The sequence below is a fragment of the Molothrus aeneus genome, chromosome 15 (assembly GCF_037042795.1).
Source record: "Molothrus aeneus isolate 106 chromosome 15, BPBGC_Maene_1.0, whole genome shotgun sequence".
NCBI lineage: Eukaryota > Metazoa > Chordata > Aves > Passeriformes > Icteridae > Molothrus > Molothrus aeneus.
The window spans coordinates 6,770,204-6,784,786 of record NC_089660.1 but is presented as its reverse complement, the minus strand read 5'-3'; the positions used below and the strand labels follow the sequence as shown (position 1 = coordinate 6,784,786).

Sequence of the window (14,583 nt, the reverse complement as noted above, 5' to 3'; positions counted from 1 at the left end):
GCTGCAAACAGCACACGAAGCCCTGCTGGAGTTGCTTACAAGGCTTTGTTATTCAAAAGTTTATTTGAGATTATTAGCTTGTGAGATCATTTGTAAAGGAACAATCAGATATATTCAGGAAAACAAGAAGCACCTCTGCCTATGGTTACCCACTGCTGAGGCTGTAGGCGAATCTCTATGTACAAATCTGAGCACTCCAGAATAAAAACCCATTTACTCCAGGAATCTAACAGGGCTCCAGCCTACAGCAATCAGTTAAGAAGCTGGTGGGGGTTATTTTGCTGCTTTTAATATCTGTTCAGTCTAAGGAAGCTTAAGTTCTTCAGCAGCGTTGAGCTGCACTGCTGCCTGGGTGTTGTTGGAGGTCGAGTCAAAGAGAACAGGATTTATGGATCTGAGGTGGTTGAAATCATTTTCCAGCCTGCTCTACCCACCCTCTGAGGGGACTCTGTCTGATGGTGGTGGCAGCTGTGCAGCCAGGGAAGGGTGCCCGGGGATGCCCACTGTTAACTGTCTTGGAAAAGCAATGTAAGAGCAGAAAAAGAAAAAATTATTCAAAAATTAGCCAGGAGCTGAAGGAGCCGGGATGCTGAAGGCAACTGCTGGCATCCTCTTCTACTTTTCTGTGGGGGAACAAAAGGAGGTACTCAGTAAAACAGCTCAAGGACTTCCCAAAACCCCTGTCCAGCAGTCCCCAGGACTCTGGGGCTCTTGGACACTCACCTTTGCTTGGGTTCACACATCGACCCCAGAGAAGATCATCTCCTCTGGGTCTGGGGTGCCAGCAGCAGCACTGGGAGCAGCAGTGCCTGCAAAGGGAGCGCAGGATGTGGGTGCTGGACCCTGGGGCTGCCCCATCACCCACCGCCATCCCTCTGAGGGCAGCAGGGGGGAACCTGCACCCAGTGCTGAGTGGGGGGCAAGGGGGGCTCATGGAAAACCCTGACTGCACAGCTCAGCTGCAGCTACCCACGGGGGGCTGTCGGTGTTGGGATCCCTTCAGGCCTTGACATACTGGCACTGGATGGGTGAGGGGTGCCCCCTGAAGCCTGCATGCCCACCTCTCCTAGCTCAGCTCCCAAGCAGTCCATGCACATTACTCCTTCCTCCCTGGCCACCTACCAGGGCAGTCCAGCTTTTCCCGAGTTTTAGTGCCATTAATCTCGGTGCCATTTTTGTAGCAGCACCAGCAGAAGCCGCTGGAGAAGTTGCACTGCTTGGGCAGGTAGTCGCCGTTCTCATCGCACTGGGGGCGGAAGTGGCCCAGCAGATCGCTCCCAAAAGCTGCCTCTGCTTGGCACTTAGTTTGCACTAGGGCAATAGAAACGGAGGGGACACTCCATCAGCCCCCAGGCCCTTCCCCTCAGCAGGAGATTCTGTCCACAAACAGTTAAAGGTGAACAAGCCCCTGCTCGGGGACCTTTCTGAGGTTCTTGGTCTGACCAGGGATGGAGGATTTGGGGTGGGGCTCCAGCCTTTTGTTCACCCCAAATGCCCTACAGGCAGAGATGTTCTGTGATGTCCTAACAGCCACAAAACAGGGGTTCCCCACACAACAAATAGGTCCATGTGAGATATCCCGTGCCACCATCTCCCTGCCTGTGCCCAGCTCTGCAGTCCCATCCCCAGTACCTTTCTCTGCTGGGATTGTCTTGCGGTCCTCAGACTGGGGGTTGTTGGCCATCAGAAACAGCAGCCACTTGTGCAGCCAGGACTCGAAGGACTGCAATGAGAGGGTCCAGCACATTAATGGGCATGGGGGAAGTTCAGCCCAGGGGAGCCATGTCCTGAGCTCTTGGACAGGGAAGGTGGTGAACACCATCCCCTCCTCTGGGTGGGAGCAGCCCAAGCCTGGCTAAGGCTTTGTTCGTCCTGATAAATGTCCCTTCCCAAAGCACTCCTGGACAGGAGGCAGGTGGGACAGGATGACAGTGACAAGCACTGACCTTCCAGTCCATATGATTCATGGTGCTTCTCAGGTGCTTCAAGTTGTCCATCAGGTTGTCCTTCAGCTCCGGGAACTTCCTGCTGGGGTCTGCTTGCTGTAGAGCAACCACCACAGTGAGGGCAAGGAAAAATGAGGTGGGGGGGGTGTGGGTTGGAGTTCTGCTGGTATCAGCCAGACATGCTGCAGGAGGTCAGAGCTCCCACCAGCTCTGAGCACCCTGAGGGACCCCAGACCAGCAGGGAGCAGGGGACCTTACCAGCAGCAGGTGCTTCACGATGTCCTCGGTTTTGTTGCTAGCAGGGGCCTTGAACTTAAGAGAAAAGGCAAAGGGGCACTGTGAGCACGGCAGCAAGGCCTGAGTGCAGCAGGAGTGCCAAGCAGTGGTGGACTTCTCTTACCGAAATGTCTTCAAAGGACGCAGGATGCAGGACATTCATGGCCAGAGGTGTGTTTGCCTTGGCCATCTTCATCTTACTCACTGGCTTGGCATCTGCCGAGGAAGGAGAACTGTGAGGGGACCCAGCCGGGTTGGGTGGTCCTGGAGGGTCCTGGAGGGATTCATCCCCTCTCCCCCTCCACCTCCCAGCACTCTGGTGCCCTTGGGGCTACTGACTGGCAGGCAGCTTCCTCTGCAGAGCCTCCAGCTGCAGGTTCTGGGAGGTCTTGGTCAGCTTGCTGATCTGCCCGCTCTGCTGGTACACGTAGTAGATGGTGACAGCCTGGCCGGCGATGAGCAGCGCCACCAGGATGGAGAGCGTGGAGAAGGCGGCTTTGCGCCCCAGCGCAGACCTGCGGGACACGCACAGGGAGCTCAGCTGCCCAGCGGCAGCAGGAGGTGACATCCTGCTGTCACCCCCTCTCGGCCCCAGACACTCCTGTCCCGAGGGTTTGCAGCCAGACAAATGCAAATTCCCCCATCGCAGAGAGCAGAAGTGAAACCTCAGCACCCCTCCACACCGGGAAGCGAAACCCACAGGGGGGGCGGGGGAAGGGGGGACACGAGAGGGGGACCGAAGGACACGGGACAGGGGATTTTGGGGAACAGCATCACTCTGGGCATCGCCTTCTGCGGGATGATGAAGCCACTTGGAATCTCGCCGGTCCATGGGGCAGAGGACACGACTCATTGGATGTTGTTTAAAATGTTGTGCCAGATCCTGCCCCGCTGGCTGAATGTGGCGCTGTCGAGGTGCAGCGGTGCCTGGCATCACCCCCTGTCCCCGCGGCCCGGGGACGAGCGGACCCTGCCCGGCGCAGGGACAAGTCCCGAGCGGGACGCGCTGCGCGGGCGTCTGCCTGGTGACTGGTGACGTCACCGCTCCAGGGCTTCTGATTGGCTGCAAGTTTTGGGTGGGGTGTCCCCCCGCGGGGGTTGGGACATAGGGAAGAGCTGGGACATGGGGGGGCAGCCCCATAAAGCCATTCGGGTCCAGGGTCCGCTCCTGCCCCATGGCCACGCCGTCATCCTGCCTGTCCCACAGCCTCTTCCCACAGAGCTGCTTCCCCCAAAGCTTCAAGCCATGGCTCCCATCCTGTGAGCCTGCCCACCCCACCGCCACGCCTTGTCCCCTTGGCCCAGCGGTGCAGTGACCCCTTTCATCCCGCTGCCACTCCGTGCCCTCCCAATCCCACAACCACCCAATTCCCCCATCCCACAGCCGCCCCATGTTCCCCTCCCACAGCCGCCTCATGCTTCCCATCCCACCGCCAGACAATTCCCCCCATCCCACAGCCCCCCCGTGCCCCTGCCTTGCCTCACAGACCTTCCCACGGCCCTCTTAGCTCCACAGTGCCCCATTCCCACAGCCTGCGCCCCATCTCCTGCGCCATAATCACTCTGTGCCCCCTTGACCCGACTGTATCCCCTTCCATCCCACAACCACGCAATACCCCCCTGTTCCACGTTCTCACTGTGCCCACTTTGCCCTCCCCGTGTGCCCCATCCCCGTGTCCCCAGCAGTGGCACCTCTGGGTGTCCCCAAGGCTGAGCACACCGCTGGCGCGGTCAGAGATGAGGTCCCTCTGCTCCTCAGCCATGGCTCCGCTGGGCTCCCCGAACACAATGAGCACCCCGAGGGAGGCTTCTGGAAATACCCTCGGGTCCCCACCCCGCCCGGACACCCGGGGGGGGGAGGCCAAAAAAAAAGCGCTATTGGCTGCTGGCACTTGCATCACTCGTTGTCAGGCAGAGCTCTGCTCCAGAGGTCTCCAGTTCAGAAATTATGCTGGGCACAGTCCTGAGCTCCACAGCCGCTCTGTGGGGCTTCACTGCCCACCCCACGCCACCAGCAGGTCACCGTGCCCAGCTGGTGACACCGGTGCCAGGGGCCCAGAGGCCCTGGTACCCCCAGGGAGGCAGGAGGTGAGAAAAGGGGGGTGGCAGTGGGGAGGATGAGAGGAAAGGTGTGAGGAAGGAAGTGGGGTGCAGAGCTGGGACAGGGGGGGTGGGACACCATGGGGAGGACCCCCACACCAAAAGCTGAGCAGGACCCTCCGTGGGGGCACAGTGCCAGGGTTCATCCCTCCTCCCTGACCCCCTCCCCTGCTGCTGGGGAAAAGCTGCACTTGGGCTCAAGCCCCTCCTTGAGGGTCACTCTGGACCCTCCCTGTGTGGGGGTTCTTGGCCAGCACTTCTCAGGCTGAGGGGACGGTGGCTAAAGGATCAGGGCTTTCAAGCCCTCCTTCCTTCTAGCATTACCCTCTTTGCTTTGCCTGCAGCAGCTTCCAGGGGTTGAACCCCCGAAGCCAAGAGAGCAGGAGCAGCCCCTCGATGTGAGCGATCCCAAAGCACCAGGGGGAGTGGGGCAATGAGGGTCTCCAGCCCCCCACAGCCCACAAGGGTTACACGGGCAGGAACAGCCATCCATCCCATAATGCTGATTTTGGAGGTGTTACACAATGTCCCAGAGCAGCCCAGGGGTAACAGACCCCCATGTCCATGCTGGGCCGAGGGTCACACCAAACCCAGCACCAAGCTGGCTCCAGTGTCAGGACTCAGCACAGCCATGGCCAGAGCTCAGCCAAAAGTGAAACTGCAAATGTGGAGGTGAAAGTCCTACCTCCCCCTACCTAACCAGGCACCACGGGTTACCTGGCAAACCCCCTGGGGCGAGCAGGGACATGTTTCAGAGACTCCATTTCTTTTCCTGATTCAGTGCTGAGCCTCCCAGCTGGCAGGACAGCCCTGGGAGAGCAGACAAAGGGATCATTTCAAAGCACTTGGTAGGGTGGGGTCTCCTGGCAGGTGCTGTTCCTGGAGGAAATGTGGTGGGATAACGCTCCTTCTTTCCTGGTGGGAAATTGCAGCCCCACACAGGGGAAGGGTTTTGGCACCTGGAGCCTGATCCCCACCCTGCAACCCAGCTAAGAAAGGCCTGGGCACCCAGGGTTTCACACAGCACTGCCCCAGGGTGTCCATCAGCCTCACCCCAGGCCAGTAATAAAGCTGTGTTTAGAAACCATCAGAGGGGTTTGAAAAGAAAATAAAAAGGGAGAGGAGACTGATAGAAAATGGAAAAAAGAGAAGTAAAAAAAGGAAGAAAAAAAAGGGGGGAGGAAGAAAGAACACAAAAGCCTTCCATACATTTTTTGTCTCTGCCCTCATGGGCACTGGGACTTTTGGGGGACACACAGGTTTTCCTAACAGCCCCAGCCCCCACTCAGCTCCTCATTTTGGGGCCACAATCCCTGCCTGGAGGCCACGCTCCTGGTGCATTCCGTGACCAGCCTCAGCCATAAGGGGAACCAGACAAAGTCTGAACAGGAACTTCACAAACAAAACCTCAGCGATTCCATGGAGCTGGGCTGGCTGTGCAAACCACAAACGTGGGTGATAACCTGGGGGTGAGGAACATCCCCTTCCCAGGCAGGCTGAGCCCCTTGAGCCCCAGCCTGGAGGAGGAATGTCAGCCCTAAGCCCTGCTCCACACGCAGACATTTCCAGTCAGCTCTTCAGTGCTTCACACACAACTTTCTGCCCAGGGCTGTGACACCCGGTGGGTTCTCAGTCTGTGAACCAGTTTTCCAGGGAAGACAAAGACACTTTCAGAGAGCAGCTTCCATCCTGTGTGACCCTCCTCACTCTCCCATCACCTGAGGCTGGCAATGAATTGTCACCACCCTGTTACCCCAAGGCTTTGTATTTAGTGCTGCCCATCAAAAACTTCACAAGCCTTTTTTGAGGACAAAAAAGCCATCTGGAGCAAGGAGTGATTTCAGGACTCTGATGAGGACCAGGCCAGCAGAGCAATTATTTCAGGCAGTGAGGTGGAATAACCCAGTGGGCATTCACAGGAAGCCATTCATCCCCAGCTGGGCCTTGTCTCGCAGCCCTCAGCCCCAGACCCTGCACAAAGGTTCGGGGTGAACACACAGACCCACATTTCCCACCGAGCCTGAGGTGACGCCCTCAGCAGCACAGGACCAGCCCTGGGCAAACCTGAGGGGAAAGGCTGAGCCACAGGGCTCACCAATGACCACAGACTGTGTCTGGGGAGGGAGCACAGCCCCTGAACAGCCCCATGCCCTCCACAGGATGAGCATCCCTGCTGGGGTGACACAGGGTGGGCAGGCAATCACTCAAGCCAGTTGGGTGAGGCCAGGGAGTGCCCAGAGCCAGGAGACCCATCCATGCCACTCTGACAGGAGGGCCTTTCCCTCCAGAAAGCCCCAGGACATGAGCCAGGAAGGTGCTCTTTGCTGGGGCTTTGGTTTCTCTTCCTCATTCATCATTTCCTCTTTGGGGTTATGCATCAACACAGGAAACTGCTTCAAAGACGTCAGGTCAGCTAAGAAATCAAAGCAATTTCTGCCTTTAACTGTGCAGTGAGCCCAGGCACCAGCATGCCCATGGCACAGCACTGCCAGAGCAGCACATGGCACAGCCTGGGTGTACAGCAACGCAGCTCAGCCAGCCCTGTGTGCACCTGCACAGCTCCAGCTTCCAAGGATTAAGGGTTAACAGAGCAAATCCACCTTCCCGTGGAGCAGACACCTTCCCCTTTCTACATCTGGTAGAGGCTGAACCAGCCTGGACCAGGGTGGGCAGCAGAGGGAGTGAGTGGAAACACCTCCCCCTGCACTGAGAGATGAGCAGAGCCTGCTGAGTTTTTGCTGCAGCAAAGGTCCTGTGTTGGATTTCTGCTGTAGAGCTCTCCCCAGATGTGCCCCATGAAATAACCATGGTGATGTCCCCTGGGACAGAGTAACTCACAGGGAACACACAGAACCACCAGGCTGGAAGAGACCTTTAAGATCATCAAGTCTAACCCAGCCCTAACACCTCAACTAAACCATGGCACTGAGTGCTACATCCAATCTTGTACTGTGGCTTTTCGTCGTGTAAAAACCATGACTAACAAAATAACCCAACACCAACCAACCAGCAAAACTGCAACAAACTAAAAACCCCACTAGCAGGAGGGAACCTGAAACCCTGTCTGCTTGATCTGCCACGCCATGCCCTCAGACGTGCCACGCCATGCCCTCAGACGTGCCACGCCTGCGTGGCCAACAAGAACAGCAACAGCTTTCACTGCATGCAAAGTGTATCAAAAACCAGAGCGGAGCTGTTGGTAACAGTGCCCCATTCCCTCCTCTCTCCTCTGCCCTGCCCACTCCTTCAGCTCCATGTTGGCTGAGCTGCTTCTGGTTTCATGTTTTTAACACCTTCTCCTTGTGGAGTTTAACCACCACTTTAAGGACAGGAAAAGTGATCTGAATGGCAAATGGTGCACGTTTAAGACAGTAAGGGAAGTTTGTTCTAATATTTTCCATGGCCACATATAAAATAACAAATAAAACACTATGGCTGCGCCAAAGGAAATGCTGGCTTAGGAACAGATATCCAGGCAGAGAGGACTTTTTCCACAGAAAAGGGAAGTGATGCATTAAGCAACATTTTGCAGAAAATCCAGCAGCAGTTGCTCGTTCCCAGCCCAGCTTTCTTTTCCAGGAGATGCAAGAGGTCATGACTCATTTTAAAAGCAGCCTTTACTATATGAAGCCCAAGACCCCTGTGGCTTTGGATCAACCAGCGTGGTTCCCCTCCAAGCCAGAGGCCTCGTTCCATAGCACAAGCCATCACTGGATGGAATTACTTGAAGCCCCTTGGCTTCTGAGCACACCCCAGTAAGAAAACACAGAGTTAAACAGAGGTTTAAGAGAGCTTTAATAACAGAAGGTGCTGCGCTGGTTACAGACGACGTCCACGGCGACCACCCTTCCTGCGAGTGCTGTCGGAGGGGATGGGGGTGACATCCTCTGCAGGGAGAGAATCCAGAACACAGTTACCTTCCTGAGGCACCCCCAGAAACCACCTGGGCACAGCCATCACCCAACACCTCAGCACCTGGATGCCACAACAGCTGCACATGTGCAGAAGGAACTCTCCATGAAGGTATTTGGGAACTTGCCACAGGCTGGGTATCCAGGGCTTTGATGCTGTGCAAGCAAAAATTCCCATCTCCCATCCCACTCAAACCAAGCAGCCACAGCAGTTCAGAAGAAACACAGGATGCTTGAAGAATTTTCAGCACAACCACCACCACTCCGTCTTGTGATTTCCCCACAAAGTTCAGGACTCTCCCTACAACAGCTGGAGAACTCCATTATTACTGAGTCACCAAGACCAACAAGGTATTTTTAGGTGACAGAACAGCCATATGACATCAGAGGAGGAGCAGCAACCTGCTCCAAGCTGGGGTTTGCCCTGCACACAGAAACCTGGGTTCTGAGTGCTGCTCTCACCACCTACTGGTCAATGTAAGGATCTGTTTACATTAAATCCTTTCATTGATGCCACCTAAGCGGCCATGAAGAAAGTCCCCAAGTTAAGACCAAGCAGAGCAATCATTTCACTAAATAATCCCTTTTTCCCTCACTCACCAATGCGGCCAATCTTCATTCCAGAGCGAGCCAGAGCTCTCAGGGCTGACTGAGCACCGGGTCCAGGAGTCTTGGTCCTGGAGGAGAGTCAGAACCAACAACCTCTTTAATGACCCAGAAACTGAACACAGTTTACAAACAGCCAGGAATATGAAAGCCACACTTTCCCCATGCCAAACCACTCTCCTGGTGTTCCACACCCATTCACCATCAGCCCTCACAGCCATGTCCCCATCGGTGTCCCAGCCCTCCTGCTGTACCTGTTGCCCCCAGTCGCACGCAGCTTGATGTGCAGGGCAGTGATGCCCAGCTCCTTGCACCTCTGGGCAACGTCCTGGGCTGCCAGCATGGCTGCGTAGGGAGAGGACTCATCTCTGTCTGCCTTCACCTTCATCCCACCGGTCACACGGCAGATGGTTTCCCTACAGAAGGAAAAGGTGATGCTCAAAAGAAAGCCATTCCTTGCTCTTCCCCAAGCCAGAACTTATTTTTTTTAATGTTAACAGATCAATAAGCCACACAGTACTCTGAACACCATCTTGATCAGAAGAGCTCACCAAGCCACCCAGTTCATGTATATGCACCATGCATGAAGCTCAGCAGAAACTCAAGGATTTTGGTGGAACCTCTTGCCAAACCCAGTTTCTGCTTTCACACCCGAAGGAGCTGGGCACTGCAGGGAGGTGATGCCTGTCCCATACTCACTTGCCAGACAGATCGGTCACATGGACAAAAGTGTCATTGAAGGAGGCAAAGATGTGGCAGACGCCAAACACATTCTCTCCTTCAGCAACCTGGGGTCCCAAGCTGATGACCTGCTCTTCCTTCTTCTCCTTGCCCTTACGAGGTGCCATTTCTGAACAACAACAAAAGAGATGTATCAGTGTTGGTAGTTTCTCAGTATTGTTAAAGAATTTTATGAAATTCCTGCTATTTCAACCTTTTACCAAGCAAGAAAAAATGAGTTATCACTGGCAAAACACAGGTACATTTCTTATAAACCCCATAGTTCCGAGCTTTGCTGTATCCTGGCACACAGGTCATCATCTACAGCTGTTTAGTGGAGTCTCTCCTGATGCACTACATGGCAGCTGATGTCCCCAAGTCCCACCACAACAGTGCACAAGGGAGCTCATTTCCTTGATAACCAGCAATGCTGAGCATTTCCCCTTGTTATGTGGGTTTATGGAAAGAAAACACCAAACCAAACAATTACACAGACCCAATATTGTCAGTAAGCCGCGAGTCTGCAGACATTTAAGTACCAGCTTGGATTCCTCGAGTCTGCAGTCATTTAAGTACCAGCTTGGATTCCTCCATGTTACTGGTCTCCCAACCACATCCTTGGGACTAGCCCAGCTAAGTCTCCTGCTTCCGAAGCCCATCCCCAGCGATGGGAGACAGGAGGGGCAGCACTCGGCCGTGCTCGGTTTGATGGCCGCGTATCCTGGGCATCTGCTCCCAAGCACAGAAAAACGGTTCCCTATTGCCCTCTCCTGCCAAACTCCCGCTACAGCCGGCGCCCTGCACAAGGGAGATGTCCGGCCACTGCACCGAGGTACTCAACCCAAACACAATCCACGATCACCCTCGGCCGTGTCCTCTCCACCAAATGCCCCGGGCACTGTAACATCGATTTACAGCAGTGTCTGCGCGGCCACTTCGATAGTACCACATCCCCTCCTCGACACATCCATGGCGCACGGGCTCCACGGACAGCGCTCTCCCCAGCCCAGCGAGGCCCACACGGAGCACGCAGCACACGCTGTACCGCCGGCATCGAGCTGCGAGCGACGAACGCGCCGCGTTTCGCCGCGGCCCCGACCGCTGAGGGTCCGGGGGAGGGCCGGCCTGGGGCCCAGCAGCCCCAGCCGGGCGCTCCGCTACTCCAGCCCGCGGCTCTCCCGCGGCCCATGGCCCCGCTCCGCCGGGCGCGCCTCCCCCGCGCCCAGCGCGCTGCCCCGCGCAGCTCCGGTCCCGCGAAGGCGGGAGGCGGGCGCGGAGGCGGCGGCGAGGCGCGGGCGGGCGGATGGCGGCGGATACGGCGCGGCCCGGACTCACCTGCCCGTCTGCTCCGGCGGCTGCCGCGGAAAGGAAGCAGCGGGGTCAGGGGGCGTGGGTCACCGCCTCACCCGGAAGGGATGGCGGGAGGCGGCGTGTCCGCTGCCGCAGGCGCAGGGCTGTGTCCCCATCCCAGTCCCGGTCCTGCCGGGCCGGGCCAAACCGTGACCGTCCCTCCCGAGGCCGAGCCGGGCCGGGCCGGTCTCCCCGGGATGGCGCGGCCGCCTCTCCCCGCACACAATAATTATTCCGCCGGCCCGACCTCCCCAAGATGGCGGCGGCCTCCCCCCGGCTCCCTCCCCAAGATGGCGGCGGGCTCGGGGCCTGTTTGCGCTCCAGACGGAGCCAGCCCGGGAGAGCTTTGGAAACGAACAGGTTTAAAAAACAACTGGAGGGAAATGGGTGTAATTCCAGCAAGCATCCTGCTTCCCCCCGGCTACGCCGCTGCAGTCGGCTGTGCCCCGGCTCAGCTAGAGCCGGGTTGGGGCGCAGGCCTTTCCTCCTCGCTCCCCTGTCGGGGCTGAGCATGGTGAGGGGTCCTGGGGGTCTGCAGGCAGCTGCTTGTCCCCGTCGGAGCCCTTACTGCGAGGAGCTGGTGGGGAATTCACTCACAGGCGGATGTATGTGGTGGTTTAATATGTGTGAGTGGCATATTTTCGTTAAGGAGCTAATGGGAGACTTTTCAGTCGCGGTGAGTCGCTCAGGAGCTCTGGCAGCGAATGGAAGAAGCAGAGACTGCAGCTGTGAACTGTGAGTGATGGTGCAGGAACACCTCCCTGAGCTGTGTTGGAGGGGGTTTGTTCAACCTCAACAAAAAGAATGTCAGTTTGTAAAATTTTACATAAAGGTGGTCCAGCAAGACAATATTTTCTGTTTCCAAGTGATTTAAAAAGTGCTCAGGAGAGTAAGGATGGGGAACACCAAAAACCTTCAGAACAGAGGCACAACAAAATTGAATTTATAGTGCTGATGAAATGCATCCTGGGCATGATCCTGCCCTGCTTCCAGCTGCTCCACCTGGTGCTGGGCTGCCTCTGGGAAACAGAGAGCTCTGAGCCACATGGGCTGGGGTGTGAGTGACAGAGCAGGAGCAGCCATGGTTCCCTCCCTAGGAACGCCTGACAGAGCTTCAGATCTGTGCCCAGACCTGTGCTCAGAGCTGGGCTGGTGGAGGAGAAGCAGCTGGACAAGGGAGGCTCCTTGTAACAGCACTGCTAGCGAGGCTGCGCAGTCCAAAGGCCTGGAAACATCGCAGGGAGGGTCCAGCACCTCTGACTGAGAATATTTGGTGCTGGCCCATCAGAAACTTCTGCCTCTCTTCTCATGTCCATCTCCTCTGCAGCTGTGGGGTGCTACATGTTTTTAGGGTGGCATCCACTTGCCCATATTGCTCATCCAGATTTCCCATACATTTTCCTTTCTCTGGCCAAGCATTCCAGGATGCAAACCTCTGGGCTGCCAGCAGGAAAAAGAGATTTGATCCTTAAGGCTCCCTGTCCCCGTGCACCGCCCCCACCCGTGCTGGGATTTTTTCCCTGGGAAAGCTCTTTGTGCTCAGGGATGCCACTGTAACCCTGGTCTTGACCCTGTGAACACCTTCACTTGCTCCTGTGCTCGATACACTTTTGCCACTGCATCAGGGATCTTCCTGTTTGGATATTGAAGGAGAGGCTTTTAAAATACACACTGGCAGAGCTGCTGTAATTCCAGCCGGGAGCTCCGGTGGCAGCGGCTGTGGCCTGATTTGGAGTAAAGGGGAAGGAAAGAGTCAGCAGCAGAGGTCAGCCTGTGTCAGGGCATGTGTGCTGTGGGCACCCTGTCTGAGGAGGAGCCTGGGGCTGGTGAGGGGTGCCCAGGCAGCCAGGCAGGCTGGGTTTGTCCCCACGGAGCCAGGTGTGCTGCTCTGCCTGTGACAATCCTCCAAAAGGACGAGGCTATGGATATTCCCCTGGAACAGATGCAAGCCAGAGGCAAAGAGAAGAGCCTCAACTTATGGGCAACAGGCTGAAATAACCATATTTCATTATGGAGCTTCTAAAAGAACTAACCCACTGGTTCAAAATCCCCTGATGCCCTCAGCCCCAAAGTTGCTGGGAGACAGACTGCTCCCGATCCCTCCAGCCTCTGGGCAGGATGGAGCTTTCTCCACTCCCTGGGACACATTCTTCCCTTTCACTTTGACTTGCACTAGTTCTGATATGTCTGCAAGGGAGCTGCCTGCCCTGCAAAACGTTCCTGGGGCTCGAATGCCAGCTCCACTGCATCAGGGATCTTCCTGTTTGAATATTGAAGGCCGTCCTGCTGCTGAGGACAGCGCTGAGAGCGTTCCCTGGCTGGGATGAGAAGGGAGGGGCTTCCAGCAGGGGCTGGAAGGATTGCGTCCTCCAGCCTGGCTGGGAAGGATGCTCAGGCCACTGTGGGGTTAGTGCCAGAGATGATGTGTATTTGCTTTGAGAAATCCCCCAGATTTAGTTCCTTAATGGGTAATTAACATTCCAGCTGCTCCGTGGTAATAGCCTCTCCAGCCCATGGGAAACCCACAGACACGGTGACGCTGCAGGCAGATTTCATAACTCAGCTGGTGACTAAACAAAAAGGGCAGGCAAACAGGAATGCTGCTCCTAACATCTTCTCCTGCCGGGCTTTGGCCTTGGAGTAAACTGGTTCAGGCTGAGTGGGGTCAGTGGGAGGTGAGTGGCCTGACCTGCGAAGGCCCCAGCTCTGGGCTTCCCACAAGAAGGAATTTTTGGTGCTCAGCTATCACTGTCTTCATGGCTGTGACCTGTTCCCATGAGCCATGGACCAGTGGCCTTACTGGTGGCCCTGAAACAGAGACTGAAACTGGAAGAGGCCAAAATTCCCCCTGCAGCAGGCTGAACCCCAGCTGTCTGCCCGATAGGGAGCAGAGTCTGCAGTAGGCTCTCTAACAGACCCCTCAGGATGGCATATCTCCTCTAACAGCTATGGCAAAGAGACATTCAGGGTCCCAATTGCATCATTCACAGGTGAAAAAAAAACCTCAAACTTTTCCATTTGCTTTTAATGCCATTTTTAGTTTCAAGAAGGGCAGTTGGTGCATGCACACATGTAAAATGATGTGTCAGAAACAGGCGTAGGAAGATTAAAACAGAAATCTCCAATGCTGAAGTTAAAGCACTTAAGGAATTGGCAGAGACTTCAAGAGCGAGTTTCTGGTCCTAATGAAGTTGGTGGAAGTGCTGCCATGGACTTCAAGGGGACCGTAATGTGGTTGTAACTCAGTAGGGAGCTGGAAGTGTTGATTAATAAATTGGAAACAATGCAGAGGAAAGCCGCTGAACTGCTTTCTGACAGATGTGCTGAAGAAGAGCCTGTAGCTTAAAGCACGCAGGAAAGGAATTGGTTTCCTTTGTGTTTGCAAACAGAAGACAGGCAAGAAAAAAAAGCTACCTGATACTCATGTAAAATGGCAAAGCTGGTATTAATAAATCCCAATGCCTTTCTGAGCAGCTTTCTGTTTCCAGTGAGTCGTTTTTTCTTAAAAAAAAAAAAAGGTATTCACAAATGCCAGACCTAGAATTCAACAAATTCCTTTTTCTCAGAAGAAATTATTCAGTGGAAAACTTTACCGCTTGGGACTGTGGATTCTGCAGATTGTTCTTGGAGTTTGGTGCGTGCCTTTGATTACTCATTGCTGGCTTTTTGCTCAA

General features: G+C 55.5%; 2 protein-coding genes across 3 annotated transcripts; both read right to left on the bottom strand.

Moving 5' to 3' along the window:
- Positions 1-26: 26 nt before the first annotated feature.
- CD74 (CD74 molecule) lies at positions 27-4,020 on the bottom strand. Of its 2 annotated transcripts, XM_066559911.1 has the most exons (9): positions 3,915-4,020; positions 2,562-2,737; positions 2,347-2,438; positions 2,205-2,258; positions 1,947-2,042; positions 1,633-1,723; positions 1,123-1,311; positions 724-809; positions 27-623 (listed from the first exon to the last, which is right to left on the bottom strand). In XM_066559911.1, exons 1-8 carry the CDS (start codon positions 3,983-3,985, stop codon positions 736-738), a joined length of 843 nt encoding a protein of 280 aa, XP_066416008.1. In that variant the 5' UTR covers positions 3,986-4,020; the 3' UTR covers positions 27-623; positions 724-735. The 2 variants fall into 2 exon arrangements, with proteins under 2 accessions (XP_066416008.1, XP_066416009.1); XM_066559912.1 differs by lacking the exon at positions 1,123-1,311.
- Positions 4,021-8,100: 4,080 nt separating this feature from the next.
- RPS14 (ribosomal protein S14) lies at positions 8,101-11,019 on the bottom strand. Its single transcript, XM_066560081.1, has 5 exons — positions 10,895-11,019; positions 9,539-9,689; positions 9,094-9,255; positions 8,834-8,910; positions 8,101-8,209 (listed from the first exon to the last, which is right to left on the bottom strand). The coding sequence occupies exons 2-5, from the start codon at positions 9,685-9,687 to the stop codon at positions 8,142-8,144; spliced, it is 456 nt and encodes a 151-aa protein (XP_066416178.1). The 5' UTR covers positions 9,688-9,689; positions 10,895-11,019; the 3' UTR covers positions 8,101-8,141.
- Positions 11,020-14,583: the final 3,564 nt, after the last annotated feature.